Source organism: Dendrobium catenatum, unplaced genomic scaffold (genome assembly GCF_001605985.2).
Source record: "Dendrobium catenatum unplaced genomic scaffold, ASM160598v2 fragScaff_scaffold_1056, whole genome shotgun sequence".
Classification (NCBI taxonomy): Eukaryota; Viridiplantae; Streptophyta; class Magnoliopsida; order Asparagales; family Orchidaceae; genus Dendrobium; species Dendrobium catenatum.
Genome location: NW_021319518.1, coordinates 4,390,089 through 4,408,088, shown reverse-complemented (window position 1 = coordinate 4,408,088; position 18,000 = coordinate 4,390,089). Strand labels below are relative to the sequence as shown.

At 32.9% G+C, this 18,000-nt stretch overlaps 1 protein-coding gene across 1 annotated transcript in view; it reads right to left on the bottom strand.

Moving 5' to 3' along the window:
• Window positions 1–722: 722 nt before the first annotated feature.
• Window positions 723–18,000, bottom strand: part of LOC110108780 (non-specific phospholipase C1) — a 24,985-nt gene continuing 7,707 nt past the window's right edge. The window contains exon 3 of the mRNA XM_020839569.2: window positions 723–1,358. Within this exon, the coding sequence (XP_020695228.1) occupies window positions 1,036–1,358 (323 nt within the window). The 3' untranslated portion in view covers window positions 723–1,035. The remainder of the gene's footprint in view (window positions 1,359–18,000) is intronic.

The window sequence follows — 18,000 nt, the reverse complement described above, 5'->3', positions numbered from 1 at the left end:
TAATTAGTGGTCGCCATAATACTAGTTCATATGTCAACTATCCCAATCTCATCTAAAGTAAAAATAATAAGAAAATTATCCCAAATAAAGCCTGAGAAGAATTGCCATGACTTTTACATCTTTGTTTTCTCATTGAGCAAATTTAAAAATTCAAAACGAGACAAATCACTCCTATTAATATACCCACATAATTTTATTCGCATAACAAATCAAAATTAAAGTTCTCAGATAGAGTAATTTTTAATTATAAGACATACTCAATAAATATTCAAATTACTAGTTGATATGAGCCACATAGTTACATTGAGCTCTCAACTAAGCAAGAGAAGCAGTGGCGCAAAAAAATAACATGGAGAAAGTTGAGCCTAAAGCCTAAAGCATGCATCCAATCCACCTACTCATAATGAGCAAAAAATTATTTAGGCTTCGTTTGAGACGACTTTTTTCTGCTTCTTAAAACAACTTTATAATACAAAAAATTTAATTTTTTATTAAAAAGCTGTTTAAGAAGCAGAAAGAAAGCCGTCCCAAACAAAACCTTAATTTGATATCAACCCAATTTTGGGCTGTTACACATATTTTCTTATCAGATCCAGGCTTTAGCTCAATTCAAGTTTTATCTGAGTCAAATTTATCTTGATAGTTGACTAGCTGAGTTCGACCAGATCCCCATCCCAGCAAACCTGATGCTTTTAGCTAAACCCACAGCCCAACGGCTCATATAAGAGAAATTGCAATATATGACAGAAAATAAGCCTTGGCTATATTACACATACAAATGATATGGCCTTCCTGTCTAATCCAAGGACAGATGGAACATAAAGTGCTTCCAAATCATTACAAACTGATATAAAATGGCTTAATAGAGATTGAAGGCAGTTTTCCTATACAAATATCCAAAGTAAAGCGCTATCATATATCATAATAGTTAGTATATTCAGGGGAGTAATATTACCCAACAGCAACAATCAACATGACTTCCCCGCAAGAATTCAAAGTGGATTTCACAGTTTCTGCAGGGAGTGGCATTCATGTTCAAATAGTCTGAACAGCAGGGTTGGAGTCTCCAGCAGCAGACCTGCTAGTGAGAGCAGGCCTCATAGTGACAATGGCAGATTCATTCGCCCCGGCCCTCAGTGCAGCCTTTCCAGCTTCCAAGAACCTCGCAACTGCATCCTCGGCATAGAGGTTCGCTTGACCAACGGTCATATCCTTGCCGATGTGTGGGTATGCGCTAAGAACATGGTCTCCATTGAGTTGAGAGGCGAGTTGGATCAGCTCCTCTTGAAATTCGGACAGAGATGAATCTTCCTTAGGACCATGGGGCCTTAGAGATCTTGTGACTTCTGGTAGTTTTTCTGCATTTGCAGTGGAAAGAGGTTGTCAGAACATTGTGTTTATAAGAAGGTAGAAAAAATGGCCTCAGAGAAGCTATTGTGTGCGCACACATAATGGCAAATATTGGCTGCTGTTAATGGGGTTGTTACTGACAGGAATGTAATCGAGTTAAGTTGAACTTGAGTTGAACATGTGATGCGGACATCCGACGGTGGACGTTAATCAAAGGAAGAGACGAAGATCGACGGCCGAGATCCCTCCATTTTATCTTAGTTTATTAATTGTAATTTTTATTTAAATTATGCACTTTCCATTTTTACCCTTACTTAAGGGTCTTCTCCTATGTAAGCCCAAAGGGCAAAGTTGTCTTTTATTTTTTTATAAAGCCTATATATAAAGGCCCTTGCTCTTGTATTAGACGATGATGGATTAATAAAAAAATTATTCATACACTTTGTTCTTGAGAGCGATGGGAGTTCTTAGGAGAGTGGAAGTCCCTATGTAAGGGTAATGAAATACTCACCAGCCGCAGGATGTGTCTGGGCTCGTGGTTGAAGTCCCTTGGTGAAGGGTAACGCAATACCCGTCAGTCTTTGGAAAACTCCGAGACTCGCAATTTTTTTTAATTTTTTTTTTCTAATCGTCATCTCCATCCTCTCTCCAATCTCGCCGGCTTCATCCCCTCCACCCAAACTCGTCGGCTTCTTCCCACAACCCTCTCTTCTTTCCCACCGAAATTTTCCATCCCCCTCCTAAGCCTAACCGACCATCTTCCTCCCCCCTCCAAATTCCCTCCATGAATTTTGAATTTCAAAATTCAAACCTCCCATAATTACCTTCCTAAAATAGCTCATATCAATTTGGAAAGTGTCTTTATTTGAAATCAATTCTCCTTTTGAGTTTCAAATACTTTCCTCTTTGATAATCCTTAATTAGAAAGCCTCCCATAATTTCATCTTGCATTCAAAGCCTCCCTATTGTATACATCTTAATTTAGTAACGAATTTGAATTCAAGATTCAAATTAATTTGAATTTGAATTTGTTTCCTAAATTTGGATTTGATTTAAATTAATTAAATTAGGAAAGTTGTTTAAATTAGGTCAAATTAAATTTTTTATTGGATTTGATTTCAATTAATCTTCTTCAATTTCGGTTTCCAATCAAGGCTCACTTTAATTCTATTTCCCTAAACTCTCTTCTCTCTCTACCCGCCACCCCCTCTCTTCTATATCATCTCTCTACTTGATTAATGCTTCTCCATTAAGGCCCCCAATTTCTCTCCTATTTTAATTAATTCCTTCCCAAAAAAATGAAACTCTATTTAAGAAATTAATTAAGTACCTCTTCCCTCCCTTTTTCATTTAGTTTGAAATTCAAATTTCAAATGACCCCCTCCCTCCATATCTGTTCTACATCAACATGAATCAAATTTGATTGATGTAAAAAGATGTGTTTAACTCCAAGTTGGAGATCAACTTGGTCTAGTGTAAGTTCGAGCTCAATTAATGGGTTGATAATGCATTTGAGTTCATGCTTAAAATAGGGTTCATCATGTCTTTAAATAACAAAAATGATGTAGGAACATCTGAGTAGAATACTCCTTAGGAATAGTTTATCATAGTTTGTTACTTATGATTTTTAGAATATTCTTAGTAGCTTATAAATAGACAAATTATTGTAGTAAGAAGAGATGATTGATGAAATATCATTATCTTTGAAGCTTTTGTAGCTTGGTGTTTATCTTTGTTCTCTGGATTGGGATTTCCTTTTTACTAGTCCGATTCTTACAGCGATCCAACAATTATCTCCCCACATAAAAAAACTTGTGGAATGCCGTATCTTCGGCAGTTTATTGACAATTGAAAAGTGTTTGCCCAAGAAAAGTGTACAAAGTAACAATACAAATTACTTGAAGAGTAAAATATAAAACATACTCCAACATAGAGGTGTCAATGAGTGCTATAGACCTAATAACAAAATGAAAATTGAGATAATTAGACAACTTCGAGCTTGCCTAAAACTCCAAAAGTAGATCGGGAAAAAAGAAAAAGGGCAATTTGATTATTTGAGGATGTCCAAAACTCTAGAAATTCATTGGGGGAAAAGAGGAGCCATAGCTCATTTCATTCATTCTTCCTGCCCAATTCTCCCTAAAGAGGAATAATAATATAAAACAGAGACTCACTAGGGCATAATTAACTACCTACTACCCACTAACATAACCCAAAACATCTATATAACTACTATATCCCTAACATTACCCATTTCTTCAACCTTACCCTCAAGGTTGAACTGAGAAAAGAAATTTGAAAAAAAAAAACAATATCCAATGAGGAATCCGTGATGCAATTAAAGATCTGACGACAACTGTGATGCAATTAAGTTAATGGCAGAGAAGACCAAAGTAGCTATTCAAAGAAGTATAGGCATGGTTGATTTTAACAGCCATACAGAACCAAAAAAACTAGGAAGAGGACCCAAAAGTGAGAATTAGACATCTAACTTATAGGTGGGATCAAAGAAGACCAAAGTAGAAGCCTTGGTGTATTTCCAATCCTTTCCTTCATTCCTTCATCTTAAAGGCATTTCATTTTGTGATCATATGAGTTATTTAGTTGATTAACTTCTATTCTATCATATATTTTGCTATTAAAATAGTTCATGTTTTGCAGGTAGAATAGTTCAAGATGATGAAGAGATGGACTACATTCGAACTTTGGGAAATGGTTAGGAAAACTGATAAATTTATGCCCTAATCAAGGATGGATAAAAATAATAAAAGAAACCACCAATAATGTGATCGAGTGGCTTGCCCTTGATCTCTACGGAAACGGCCAAGCATTCAATTCTCTTAAAAAAAAAATCCAATAGAAGCATTTTGCTGAAAACCAGGGAAAGATGCAACTGCCAAGGTTGTGATGGAGCTTAGTTTGTAATTTTCAAAATCCAGGAAAAACAGCCCAAAAACGGTGGAAAAATGCAAAATTTCTTGGATGAAAACACTCATAAACACTTCAATAACTTGAATATCAAAAGACTTACAAGTTTCCACGGATACAATGCTCTTAATTCGAGAAGAGAAGCTTTCTCCCAAGCCCTAGAGAAGAAGAAAGCTAAAACAGCCACCAAAACAAGATCCCTCTCCAACCAAACCTAACTCCCCTTTAACCCTCACATGAAACCCCCAAAATACCCTAATTACCCCTAGGGCAAACAAAACAAACTCCCACTTACATTTGGTGGGCCCCTTGGGCCCACCCGCCTCCTCCCTCTCCTTCGGCCGAACGCCCAGGCGGGCGATTTCTCCGCCTGTAAGTGGCGAGAACCGGCCCCTGGTGGGCCGGTGCGAAATAACCAACCTCTATTCCAAGTGAACTGGTTACCAAAAAAACCAATGTCAATGAGATTACAATCCCTAATCATATTATTAAAATCATCCATATAATGAAAATTGGGAGTACAACCCCAAGACTGCTCAGAGGGATTAGATATGGTATTAATATCACCTCCAACCAACCATGTGCTACGACACATGTTATGAAATTCAGTTAATTGCTCCCAAAGAATTTGTCTATTACCACGAGAGGAAGCCGTAAATGAAAGAAGCACAACACTTAACCTTAGAAACTTTAATATTACAATGCAAAACTTGAATGAAATTACCAAGAACATTAATTTTAACTTGATATTTCCAAAAAACCTAAATCTTATTAGCACAATAAGATGTAGCATTATTAAAACCAAGAAATCTAGTAGTAGTAGATAAATTAGAGACATTAACAAGTGGTTCAAGTAAAAATAAAATAGAAATATCATGAATACGGAGAAGATTTTTAACCCACAAATGAGATGAAACACAATACCCCTAACATTCCAAATAATGGATTTAAATATAAAATACAACTTAATGATTAGACTGTCAACTAGTATTTCTAATAAATTAGAAAACAAGGTTTTTTACTTTTCTACCACGTTTACCTTGAGCTTTCACAAAGCTTAAATCACTGTCATCTTTCGCAAAACATTTCGCAGAAAATTGTAAATCCTCATTATCAGTAAAAGAATCAGAATCAAAATGGGAGGAAGAAGGGGACTTACAGTCAATATCCTTGCCCTTACCCAAATGAGGAAGCTCACCTTCCTCCAAAACTTCTTCACAATCAATCACCATATTAGATAAGGAAATATCAGCATTTTCTATTTCCACTAAAACCTTTTCACTAGGGCCCACATTATAGTTAATATTAGCTTGGCCATTAACAGCAAGATCTTCCTGATTGATAATAGAGCAGCTAACTTCATCAACATTAATAGATTTATTAGTATTCAAATCACAATTTATAATATGTAAAGCAAAAGTAGTGTTATTTAGAGAATAAGAATCATTTAACCCAATATTAACCAAAATATCAACACCACTATTTGACGGAGGCAATGTAGTAGTAAGTTTAGGCTGACCGATTAGAAGATTCTCAAAAATGGCCATATTCGATAAAGGGGCCGGGTCAATTTAAGGATTTCCAAAAATATCAACCACATTCAATGGCTCATCATCAGACATAGCTTTAATTCCTTCCATCTATAAAGATTGCAAAATTTCATTATCATCCTTAGGTTGAGATTGTTTGGAAATAGATTTTTCTTTTTGAAGATGGGGATGCATCCTAAAACGTTCTTTAAAACCTGGTCCATGCATTCTACAATACAAACAAAAAATTGGTAAATTCTTAAACTCAAGTTTTTGAAAATACCCATTAAGCTCAGAACCTAACCACAACTCACCCGGGTGCTTCTTCGAAACATCAAGTTCCACAAGAAACCTAGTTATGGATGGGCGAGTTATAGAAGCAATAGCTTGATAAGTTTGTAATGTTCTTCCAAAGATTGAAGCAAGGCCACAAAGAATTTGTGAGTTGAGGAAATGCAATCTCAAATTAAGAAATGAAAGCCAAATTGGAGCTATGGGTGATTCTTCCATAACATCAAAGTTAGGCGTCCAGTTGAGGAGATTCATTTGACACCCTTATGTATAGTAAGAACTCTGAGCAAAAATACAACTATAATCAATATCATTCATTAACTAAATTGCAATATGTCTTAGATCTAACAAACTGACATGAAAAGCTCCGGTTAATTTCAAGCTCATGAAAATTTTTTGAATCATGTCCAGATTCGAGTGTCACAGCAAAAATTTACCAACAAGGGTTAGGGAAAGCAAAGCAGCTAGTTGTGACACAACAGTGACATCAAATAAAAGCACTAGACATCCTTTAAGAGATGAATGCACAAAATGAAGCTTAGTAGCGGATGAGGCAGATCCCAAAACCACATCCTTAAATGAACGAGAAGACCCATTTGGGGGGGATAGATGACGACGAATTCATCATCTCTCAAAGGAAAAATGCAAGAAAAACTCAAACGAAAGGCACAAAGGAACAAAAGCCAAGCCAAAATCGAAAAGACTTTGCATAACTTGTGAAAGAATAAATGAGGTAAAATAATCTAGGTTGAATATTTTATTACTAGACTATGAACTATTTAACATGAAACCAAATGAGTAATTTTTTATATGTAAACAAGGTTTACTCATATTGTTACCTCATTGCATGCTTTATGTAGAAAAATTACAAATTCAAAAAAAGTTAATAAAATTTTATATTGTTTACCTACTACTTATAATTCAAAGATAATTTCTGTAACTGAGTCTAAAGATCTAAATGTATATTCAATTAACAATCTTCTTGGGTCACTTATTGTTTATGAGAAATGAGTGAATCAAAGATAGATTGATGCATGTTAAAAAAGGAAAGTGAGAAATATAACTTTGAAAGTTGGTGATTTAGATTGTGATCAATCAATTCCTGAGGATGAAGAAGATATTTCACTTATGACTAAGAAATTCAAAAGTTTTCTTAAGATAAAGAAACAACATTGTTAGTATTGGAACAAAGATAAGTTCAATAAAAATCCAAAAGTTTTTAGTGAAGACATTCTTTATGAATGCAGAAAGCTTGGAAATATAAAGACTTTGTGCCCAAATCTCAATGCTAATCCTAAAAAAGAGAATGTTGAGGAGAAAATGAAAGTTAAAAAGGATAATAAACTAATTCAAAGAGCTTTTGGGCTGACTTAGTTTCAGACTCTTCAGAAATAGAAGTCGAAGAGGGGGTTACAAATTTATACTTAATGATAGATAAACATGATCATTCAAATTAAGAGAAGGCATGTGTCCTATCCTATGTTGAATTATTTGATGTTTATGAGATGATTCATAATTCATATAGGAAACTTAAAAAATTGCATGCTAACCATAGTATCGGGTATTTGAATTTATAAAAAGAGCATGAAATCCTAGGAATGCTTATTAATACATAGATAGCAATCATATGTCTTTCCTGGATTAATTTAATGATTTGAATAAGATGCATAAACTATTGAAAACATATTATATTGAAAATTGTTTTAAAGAATTAATGTATGAATCTGATTGAAGGGAACTTGATTTTAAGATTTAAAATTCAATTTTGGAAAGTACAAACATATTATCTTCAAATAAAGTTAATAGCTTTTAGGGAAAATAATTCATCTCCCACATTTGAATAATTTTGCAATCCCAAACAAAAGCATAGACGTTTAAAAACCTAGGAAAAGATATTATACCTTACAATAATTGGTAAATCATTTTCCTAGTTTTAAATGTTATTCGTGCAACATGTTGGGGCCCATTTTCCACACCTACATAATTTATAATAGAATACATTTAGTGAAGAGACCTAAGATGGTTCAATCATAGCATATGAAACATTCATCTGGATTATCACTGTCAAGAGGAGAGCCCAAATTTATTTGGGTTCCCAAGTATAATATATAATAATTTTGTAGAAACACTTTCATATAAACCCTCATGACAGAATTTGGTACTTAAACAGTGAATGTTCAAAATATATGACTTGAGATGCAAATGAATTTATATAACTGGAAGCTTGGACTGGAGGCAAATTGACACTTGGAGATAACACCACTAGTAGAGTGGTAGGTTCTCGTACGATTCATAACATAAAGAAATTTGTTATTGAAAATGTTTTATTGGTAGAAGGCTCAAAACATATCTTGCTAAGTATTATTTAGGTTTTTATAAGGGTTTTAACATAAAAGTTTTTCCTACAAGCTGCATTATAAGCAAAAATGGAGTTGTTGTGTTACATGGAGATAGGGTTAATAATATTTACATGCTTGATTTAAATTATGTTAAATGTTCTAATGCTTTTATCTAAAAACTATTGTTGATGAATCTTGGTTATGACATAGAAAACTTTATCATGTAAGCATGAAAAAACTTAAGAAGATTATCCAAAAGGAATTGGTTAGAGGTATACCAAAATTAGACTTCACTAAGGATCACCTATGAGATGCATATCAATTAGGAAAACAAGTCAAGTCACCCTTTCATTCAATTAAAGATCTTATTAATAGTATACCCTTAGAAGTCCTTTATATGGATCTCTTTGGATATATTAAAATTGTAAGTCTAACAGGGAAAGTTTTTGGGTATGTGATTATTGATAATTATTCTAGGTTCACTTTGATTAGATTCTTATCACATACAAGTGAATCATTTTATGAGTTTATAAATTTTTCTACTTGGATTCAGATGAAGCTACATTATGACAATCTTGTAATTCATAGTGACCATGGTGGACAATTTAAAAATAAAAAATTTGATGTTTTTTGTAAAGAGCAAGGGATACATAAAATTCTTTTAGCTCAAGAATCCCTCATTGGAATGGGGTTATTGAAAGAAAGAATAGAACTTTGGTAGAAGCTGTTAGAGGCATGTTGGTTGAATATTCTCTACCTAAATATTTTTGGGCTGAAATAGTTAAAACAACATGTTATGTTCAGAATAGGATGAAAATTTGATCTATGTTTAATAAGATACCCTATGAACTTCATAAGGGTAGGACACCCAATCTGTCACATCTACATGTCTTTGGATGTAAAGTGTTCATTCATAATAATAACAAAACTCTTTTAGGAAAAATTGATCCTAAATTTGTGAGGGAATATTTCTAGGATATTCAGGTGTTAGAAAATCCTATAGAGTTTTTAGCAAAAGGACTTTAGTAGTAGTGGAGAACACTCAGGTAATTTCTAATGAATCTAATATTTCTGGAGGGTCTAGGTTGGAAGAAGAAGAAGATGTTGAAGAAATTATCTTATGAATTAAAAATGCAAATCTTAAAGAAAGGGTTGGAACATAAAATAGATTGCCTAGAGAATGGAAATATTCTAACGGTCATCCTAAAGAACTAATTTTATGAGACCTGAGTAAAGTGTTAGAACTAGGCATGGACTTAGCAAAGAAGAGAATCACTCAACATTTCTGTTAATGATTGAAACTACTAATAGAATCAAGCACTTTCTAATGAATTTAGGATTTTAGCTATGCAAGAAGAGTTTAATCAATTTACTAGAAATGATGTTTTGGAGTTGGAAGGACCTAAAAATGAAAGTGTTATTGGAACTAAATAGGTTTTCAAAAATAAGATGAATGATTCAGGTGTAGTGGTTAGAAATAAGGCAAGATTAGTGGCCTTGGGGTACAATCAAATAGAAGGAATTGATTTTAAAGAGACATTTGACCCTATAGCTATACTTGAAGTAACAAGGGTTCTTCTATCCTTTTCCTATTTGAAGGATTTAAATTATTTCAAATGGATATTAAAGGTGCCTTTTTTAATGAATTGATAAAAGAGGATGTACATGTTATGCAACCTCTAGATTTTAAAAAATCATAATTTTCTAATTATATGTTTAAATTAAAAATGGTATTGTATAGACTAAAATAAGCATCTAGGGCATGGTATGAAAGGAAAAGAATATTCCTACTAGAAAAATTCTTTTTTTAAAGGGAGTGTGAACAACACTATCTTTATGAAAAGAGTAGGAGATGACATTCTAATTATTCAAATTTATATTAATGATAGCTTATTTTGATCCTCTAATAAAAATCATTGTGATGACTTTTCAAAAATAATGAGTAATGAATTTGAATTGGGTTTGATGAGAGACTTGAGTTACTTTCTTATTTTTTTAGCATAATGTAGAAAGAGGAGGACACCTTTCAAAGTTAGTCAAAATGCATTAAGGACATCCATAAGAAGTATGAAATGGATAAAGCTAAACTAATAAGAATTCCTATGAATTGCTAAGTTCATATAGGTAAGAACTCTAAAAAAAAATATATTGTTCAAAAGAAATTTAGAGGGATCATTGGATCATTACTTTATTTCACTGCTAACAGATCAGATAACTTATTCAGTGTTTATCTTTATGGAAGATTTCAATCTAATCCAAAATAATTCCATTTATTTGTTATTAATAGAATTCTTAGATATCTTTTAGGAACATAAAACTTTGGGATTTTGTATCCTAGGCACAACACTTCTTTCAAAATTATTGAATATTCTGATTCAAATTTTGTTGGATTTTAGGTTGATAAAAAATTACTATGGAACTCGTCAATTCATTGGAAACTCCACATAGGTTTTTTAGTTAAAATAACAACATATGGATTTAGGTATTTCAATTGGCACTATTTAAAACTTCAGTGATAATGTAAGCATCATTTGTATTTCAAATAATTCAATCTAACACTTTAGGACTAAGCATATAGATATAGGGTATCACTTCATTATGGACCATATCATCAAAGGAGAAATTGAGCTACATCTTGTAGCTACTGAAAATCAACTTCCAGATATTTTCATAAAACCACTAAGTTTTAAAACTTTTAGTACCTTAAGAACTAGTTTGAGTGTTATCAATATTCATACTTGAAAAATTGTACGTCGGCAAAATACAATTGTGTATACTTTTCTTCTTGTGTTTATGACTGTATTTTGTTTCATGCTTTTGGTTTATCATGCTTAATGGGTCCTCTTTAATGGGTCTTATTTGATTTATTTTAAAAAAGCATTTTGATCATCAAGTGCAAATCCGAAATTCTATTTTCATTCGTATTGTGCGAACCACTTTTATATTATAGGAATTCTATAGATTTTTCATGATATCCTTTTTGAGTTTAAAAAATAATTTTTTTTTCTAATTTTTAGGGTAATCATACAGTATGAACACCTCATTATCTGTACAAACACGAGCAAAACACTTCAAAATGAATTTAGTTAGGGTTTACGCTGGATACTTTTTGATAATCATCCCAGATGAACACTTATTCATCTATACCATCCACTTGTAAGTTTGCATGTAGATGAATTCAATCGGTAGGTATGATGATTATTGATAAATCATCCCAGAAATACACATGTTTGTATGCACGATCAGTTTTGGTAAAGGGTGGGTTATTTGAAATGAATCATTGAGAAGGTAATTTTACAGAATGTTGTTTCACTACAATAATTATTCCTAACGGTTAATATTCGTATGTAAAATATTCTATTCATAATGTACGAAGTTCAAAATCATACGTAAGAACCCAATTTTGTATTATACAAAATTGTCTGATTTCTATAAATTAGAAGTTGTTCTTTAAATTCGTTCACAAACTCTTTCACATTCAGATTCTCTTGATTTCAATCCTCTTCAAATAGCATGCAGTAGCAAATGAGCACATCACTCTAAAGGAAGTTTATCTTATATTGAACAAGATGATAACTTTCTTTTAGGATAGAATGAACAAGCCTACGATCAATTTGTTGAAGAAAAATTACTCCATCCCTTCTTCTTATTCAAGAAGACATCAAGTTTTCAACTATTTCTCTTTTTAACTCCACTCGCTTTTATTTTAGTCTCATATTGATCTACGCATTTCACTCTAAAACTTTTGTTTATTATTTTATGCAAATATGAAAATGAGAGGGAATAACACCATAATGTTCACACATCTCTTTCACCACTGAGTAGAAATCACTAAAGAGGATTTAGGCACATTTTTACATCTTAGAATAGAATGGGAATGGGCACACTCTATGATTTCATGAAATGATTTTGATTGTTTTAATGTAAATCAAACTCTTAGGTGTGCACCTTAAATCCAATATTTACCCCTTAATCATACTTTAAATCAAAATGCAGAATCATCTAACATATTTTAAGAACCTCCATTATTGATAAAACTAGTGATATAATCAATATCACTCCTTTACTTAGTATCATAATATACTACATAATGTCAAAAATTCCATTTCATGAAGCCCAATTGATTCTATACTACATCAATAACCTTATAGATATTAGTCTCCTTATCACTAGAAGGAAGAAGAATGTGGTCTTAGGATTGAGAAAAAAATATAATCTTATTTGTTCTGATCCCCAAATAATTTGCCTATCTATTTTATTGATGCTTCATTTTGCATTATTTCCCACCATGATCAAGGGGATGAGAGAAATCAATTTCATGAAGAAGAAGACTTGCTCCAGCACCTAGATATGCTCCTATTCTTTGACCTAAGTGTCAATTTTACCAAGATTAGATCTAGAGATTCAATCTCCTTGAGTCTCATAGATCAACGATTTGATCATATTGAAACTTATTTGGACCAGCAGGACTATAGATATAATGAGAATATGAGTTGGGTTAGAGGACAGTTTGATTCTCTTAACACTCAAGTAGCTACCATCAAAAACTACTTTACCCAGTTCAATCCTCCAGAGCCTCCTCCAGATCAAAATCCCTTGGAGTTTTAGTTTGGTTGTTAATATATGTTTTGATAATTTAGTTTCTTTCATGATGTTGCTTTTAATTTTTTTTTTTTGTAGTTGTATTTGTTTTATATATATTTTGAAGATGCAAACCATTTGAATTGATGAAAAAACTATTACAACCTACAATGCATTATTATATTATTCTTCTTATAATAAACTAATAAATGAGGGAGAAACTTTATTCATACTAATATTATCTCAAAGAAAATTAAAGAAAAGAGCATAGTTAGCACACAAATCCGCTAACTTATTACAATCCCTATCTATACAATTAAAAATAACATGGTTGAAATCCTTAAGAAAAGTAAGATCCTATATCCATTGATGGTCCTTCCTCACTAAATTATGAAGAAAATTGATAATGTTAGATTTTTCATCTTAGAAGATAATCCACTCATAATTTAGCACTAATCTTTAATAACATCCATGAGAGATTGAATAGCTTAAAGCTCCAATTGAGAAACATCCCAATGAATATAAGTATACTCAAAAGTGAGAAGAAATCTTCATTTTTGGTCATGGAAGACACCACCAATACCAGCTTTATAAGAATTTAATAAAGAAGAATCAAAGTTAATTTTGATCCAATCGGGAGGAGGACGCCAATGATTCATCAATAGTCTAATTGACTAATTAGCACCCCAATGACCCAAACTAAATTTACCAAAAAATGTAGAGATTGAAAATAACTTACTGATTAAGGAGTAATGACCAATGAGTTTTCCTTAATACCATTATGAATAAACATATTGCAATCTTTCCATGAGAGGTAAATTGAATTATAGTAAATATTAACTAACAACACATTCTACATACTAAGAAAGAGCAACCACTTACAATAATGAATATCAATCTATTAAAATGAACCATGGAAACCACCTTATAACTAATGTTCATAGGCATAACATCTCTTTCTCTGCATTCCCTCGGGTGATTCTGAGGCGATTCTAGGGTTTGGGCTTAGCACTTGTCTGCCGGTGATCTTCTTGCTCTTTTGGTGATATTCTTCCCCATTTCTCCTGTGCATGGTTCTTTCCTTTCCCTTGGGTTATTTTTTTCTTTTCGGCTCGACTATTTTCCTTTCTCGTGTTCTTGTGTGTTTTCTTTGGGAGCTTATGGCTTCTCTATTTAAGTTTTTTTCTCTCCAGGCTTGTTTGTCTCTTTCTTGGTTCCTCTGAAGTTTGGTTTGGTTGGCCTTCGAGACTCATTTTAGTGGCCTGGGGGCCTTTTTTGGGGGGGGGGGGGGGGTGATGACCCCATCATCATCTATCCCTTTGGTAGCTTTTGTCCCAAATGGTAAATCTCGATCTTTTAAGGAGGTTCTTCCCCTCCCCTAAAATTTGTTCATTCTTCCGTTAAAGGGTGTCCTGCATTACTGTTAGATGATTTGATTGTAGCTCAACTTGCAGCTCCTTTTGCTCTTACCCTTGTATGTAAGTTTGTTCTGAAGCAACTTAATATTGATGTTATCAAGAAATTTTTTTTATAATCTTAAGCTTTCTGGTTCTTTTCATGTTGGTTTACTCAATCCTAGGCATGTGGCAATTCAATTAAATAATGATTTGGATTATAACCAGATTTTCGCTAGGCATTCTTACTATATTCAGTCTTGCCAAATGCGTCTTCTTAAATGGTCTCTTGATTTTTATATTCATCGTGAATTGCTGATTTTTTCTATTTGGGTGTCTTTTCCTAACCTTAGGCTACATTTTTTCAACTCTCAAATCATTTTTGGTCTGGCTTCTATCCTTGGCCGACCTTTGCAAACGGATCAAGCTACGGCTTCAGTTTCTCTTCCATCGGTGGCTAGTGTTCTAGTTGCGGTGGATATCTCTAAAAAGTATCCTAATAAGATTTGGCTTGGGTCAGATGCACGGTCATGGTCTGAGTGAATGTTTTAAATTACATCCCCACCTTAAGAAAGATAAAGAAATTATCAAGCATACTAAATTGCAGGAGTACAACACGAAAGCTAATGTTATTGATAATTTGGTGGAAGGTAATGGTATTTCGATCCAAGCTAAGGACGTGGTGGATCAGCCTATTATTCAGGTTGTTCCTTCGTCTTCTAGTAATGAACTTAATGTGAATCTTATTTGTGATGTGGGAGAAGGAAAAATTTTTCCTAATGATGTAGTTAAAGTGTCTGACCCTTCATCATCATCAACTGCTTATGAATTTTTACAAAATGTTACTTAGGTTTTTGTGGTGGAGGATAATAATATTATTGACGTTAATACTAACATTATTGTTGAGAATGATCAGGTTATTTCTGTTCAAGGGGAGGAGTTGCCTTTGCTGGTGAATTCTCTTATGGCCCAAATTATTAGTGGAACCAATTTAAGAAATGATATTGTGGAGACTTTGATGGAGGACGAGGCGGTGCCTTCTCAGGTTAATCAACCCTTGGCCATACCCGAGAAAGGGTTTTGTTTATTGATGGAGGAGGAGGCGGTGCCTCCTCATGGTAATCTTCCCTTGGCCCTTCCCGAGAAAGGTAACAGCTCTTTTGAAGGTAATGAGAGGTTTTTAACTACTTTATAAGATGGCATGTTCTTTGTTGATGGTGAGCGGCCATTTCCTAAGGGGCGTTCCAGTAACCTAAGTGATAAAACTATTCTTTTATCTGATTTTTATAACTGTGATGCTTATGCTGATACAAAAATAGACATTTTGGATAAGTTCTATGCTAGAGAAGACAATGACCTTAGTTTTTCTAAGGGTCGTAGTGAACATGGTAGGAAGCCTAGAAATGTTATTTTATTATCCCCTACAAGCACTCGATCACATATTTCTCATTAATTGTGGTTTTTATGTTTAACACCATTATTTGGAATGTGCGGGGTGTTCGTTGCCACTCTTCTAAACTTGGGGTTAAAAACTTATGTCGCATTCATAACAATGATATTTTTATTTTACTTCAACCTCTTATTTCTGAGGATAAATTAACAAGAACTACTAGATCTTTGGGTTTTTATAATGCTAAGTATAATATTGCCAGTAAAATTTGGATTTTTTGGAAAATTTTTGTTAGAATTGATTTTATTGCTGATTTCACTCAATGTTTACATTGTAATATTGAATGTTCAATTGTGCAATGTTGTACATCCTTTGTGTATGCTGCTTCTTCTCATTATAATAGGAGAATATTATAGGAGCAAATCTTGGAATGGTTTTTGGATGGTTTTTCATATGTTTTCCATATAGAAAATCCTAAGAACTATCTATGGAATATTTTGCTTTGAATTTCTCTTTAGAGGGTCCATTGAGAGCGTGTTTGTGAGTGAAGAGTGAGAGATGTAGCGAAGGGGAGTTGTGAGGGATTCATAATGTTGCCTAACGTGGGGATTTCTTTATCTTCTTCAAGTTTCTATCCAACCTTTTTGGTCGCTCTAGAGAGAAGATCTTAAAGATTGGATCAAGATTCTCTGCCTTCACTAGCAGGGTAAAAAATGAATTGAAGTAATGCTGCCAACACTTGGAGAGTTTAAAAGAAAACCTTTTTTTCTTTCACCAGAAGGGTGAAAAAGGATGTGACGGTACACTGCCATCACTTGGAATGTGTAAAATGCAAAAGTTCTCTTCCTTATCAGGTTGGTAGAAGAGAGTTTGTAAGGGCTTCTCCACCTTGCTATGAGGGAAAAAGAAAAGTCACTATTGTTTAGTGCAATACCTGGAGAAAGAGTCTCCAGGGAGTGGATGTAGGTCAACTTGGACTGTACAACTATAAAATTTTGTGTTCTTTTGTTGTCTTTAATTTTCTAGCATTTTTCTTTTCTTCATTTAAAATTTTTTGGTTGAAAAATCCCCTATGATAATCATTTTTATAAATAATTATATATTTTTGGATTAGTTTTTTAATTTTCTAAAACATCTAAAAAGGTTTTCAAAAATCTTACAAATTTTGTTTACAACTAATTCAACCACACCCCCCCCCCCCCCCCCCTTTACCACCCCCCCCCCCCCCCTCCCTATTGGTTAGCCTTGGGATGGTTCTACATGGTTTATCAACCTTCATGAACTTTCATCTCTTATATCTTTTCTAGTATTAGTGAAATAAAAATGAGTTTTCTTCTTAATTTATTTGTGTCTTTCTAATTTCTACATTTTTGGCTAATGATGTAAATATAATGTAAGTACTATTATAAACTCTCATACTTTTAATGAAATAATGAATATTTTTAATATGCCATGTTCTTAATTTAATGCATAAAATGGCAGAATATATGGTTAATATTTTGTGTTATATACCACCTTGATGGAGGAATATTAGAATAAATAGGAGTATTAGAATGGAAAGTTAGACTATATAAATATAGAATGTTTAACTTATAAGGTTCTACAGCATCAATAAGATCAAGGCATTATCTCACTCACTGTGATTGGCTAAACCTACTAGATTCTTCAGAGACATTAAAAATTTAAGAAGGTATTGAATTTCCTTTGCACCGCTACAAGCTTGACTGAGATTTAAGGATGCATATGATCTGATTCACATTAATATTTAAGAGTCTCATTAGAAATATATTAATTTTTTGTGAGGATTAGTTAAAAAATATTTTATATATTGGTATCACATTATCTATTTGCATTCTATGAATATGATAGAAACTCAAAACCCTTCATTCTTATTCAGTAGGTTAAATTGTACATATATAATAAAAAATACTAATTTGATTACGATCTAGCAAAATACTTCCTCATTGGATAGACACTCACTTATTCACTTGATTACTTGTTCGACATGCATATTTATGTATCTAGTAGGCAATTTTATATCAAAGAAAATATAACATTATTCATATTTATACATATATTATTCGATAGTGTAACATTAGTAAGCCACATCAGACGTAACACCAAGATTGTGTCCTATAACCGGGTATTTTTTAGATACATATTATTTTTCATATATCATTCTTTTTTCTTTTTTTTTT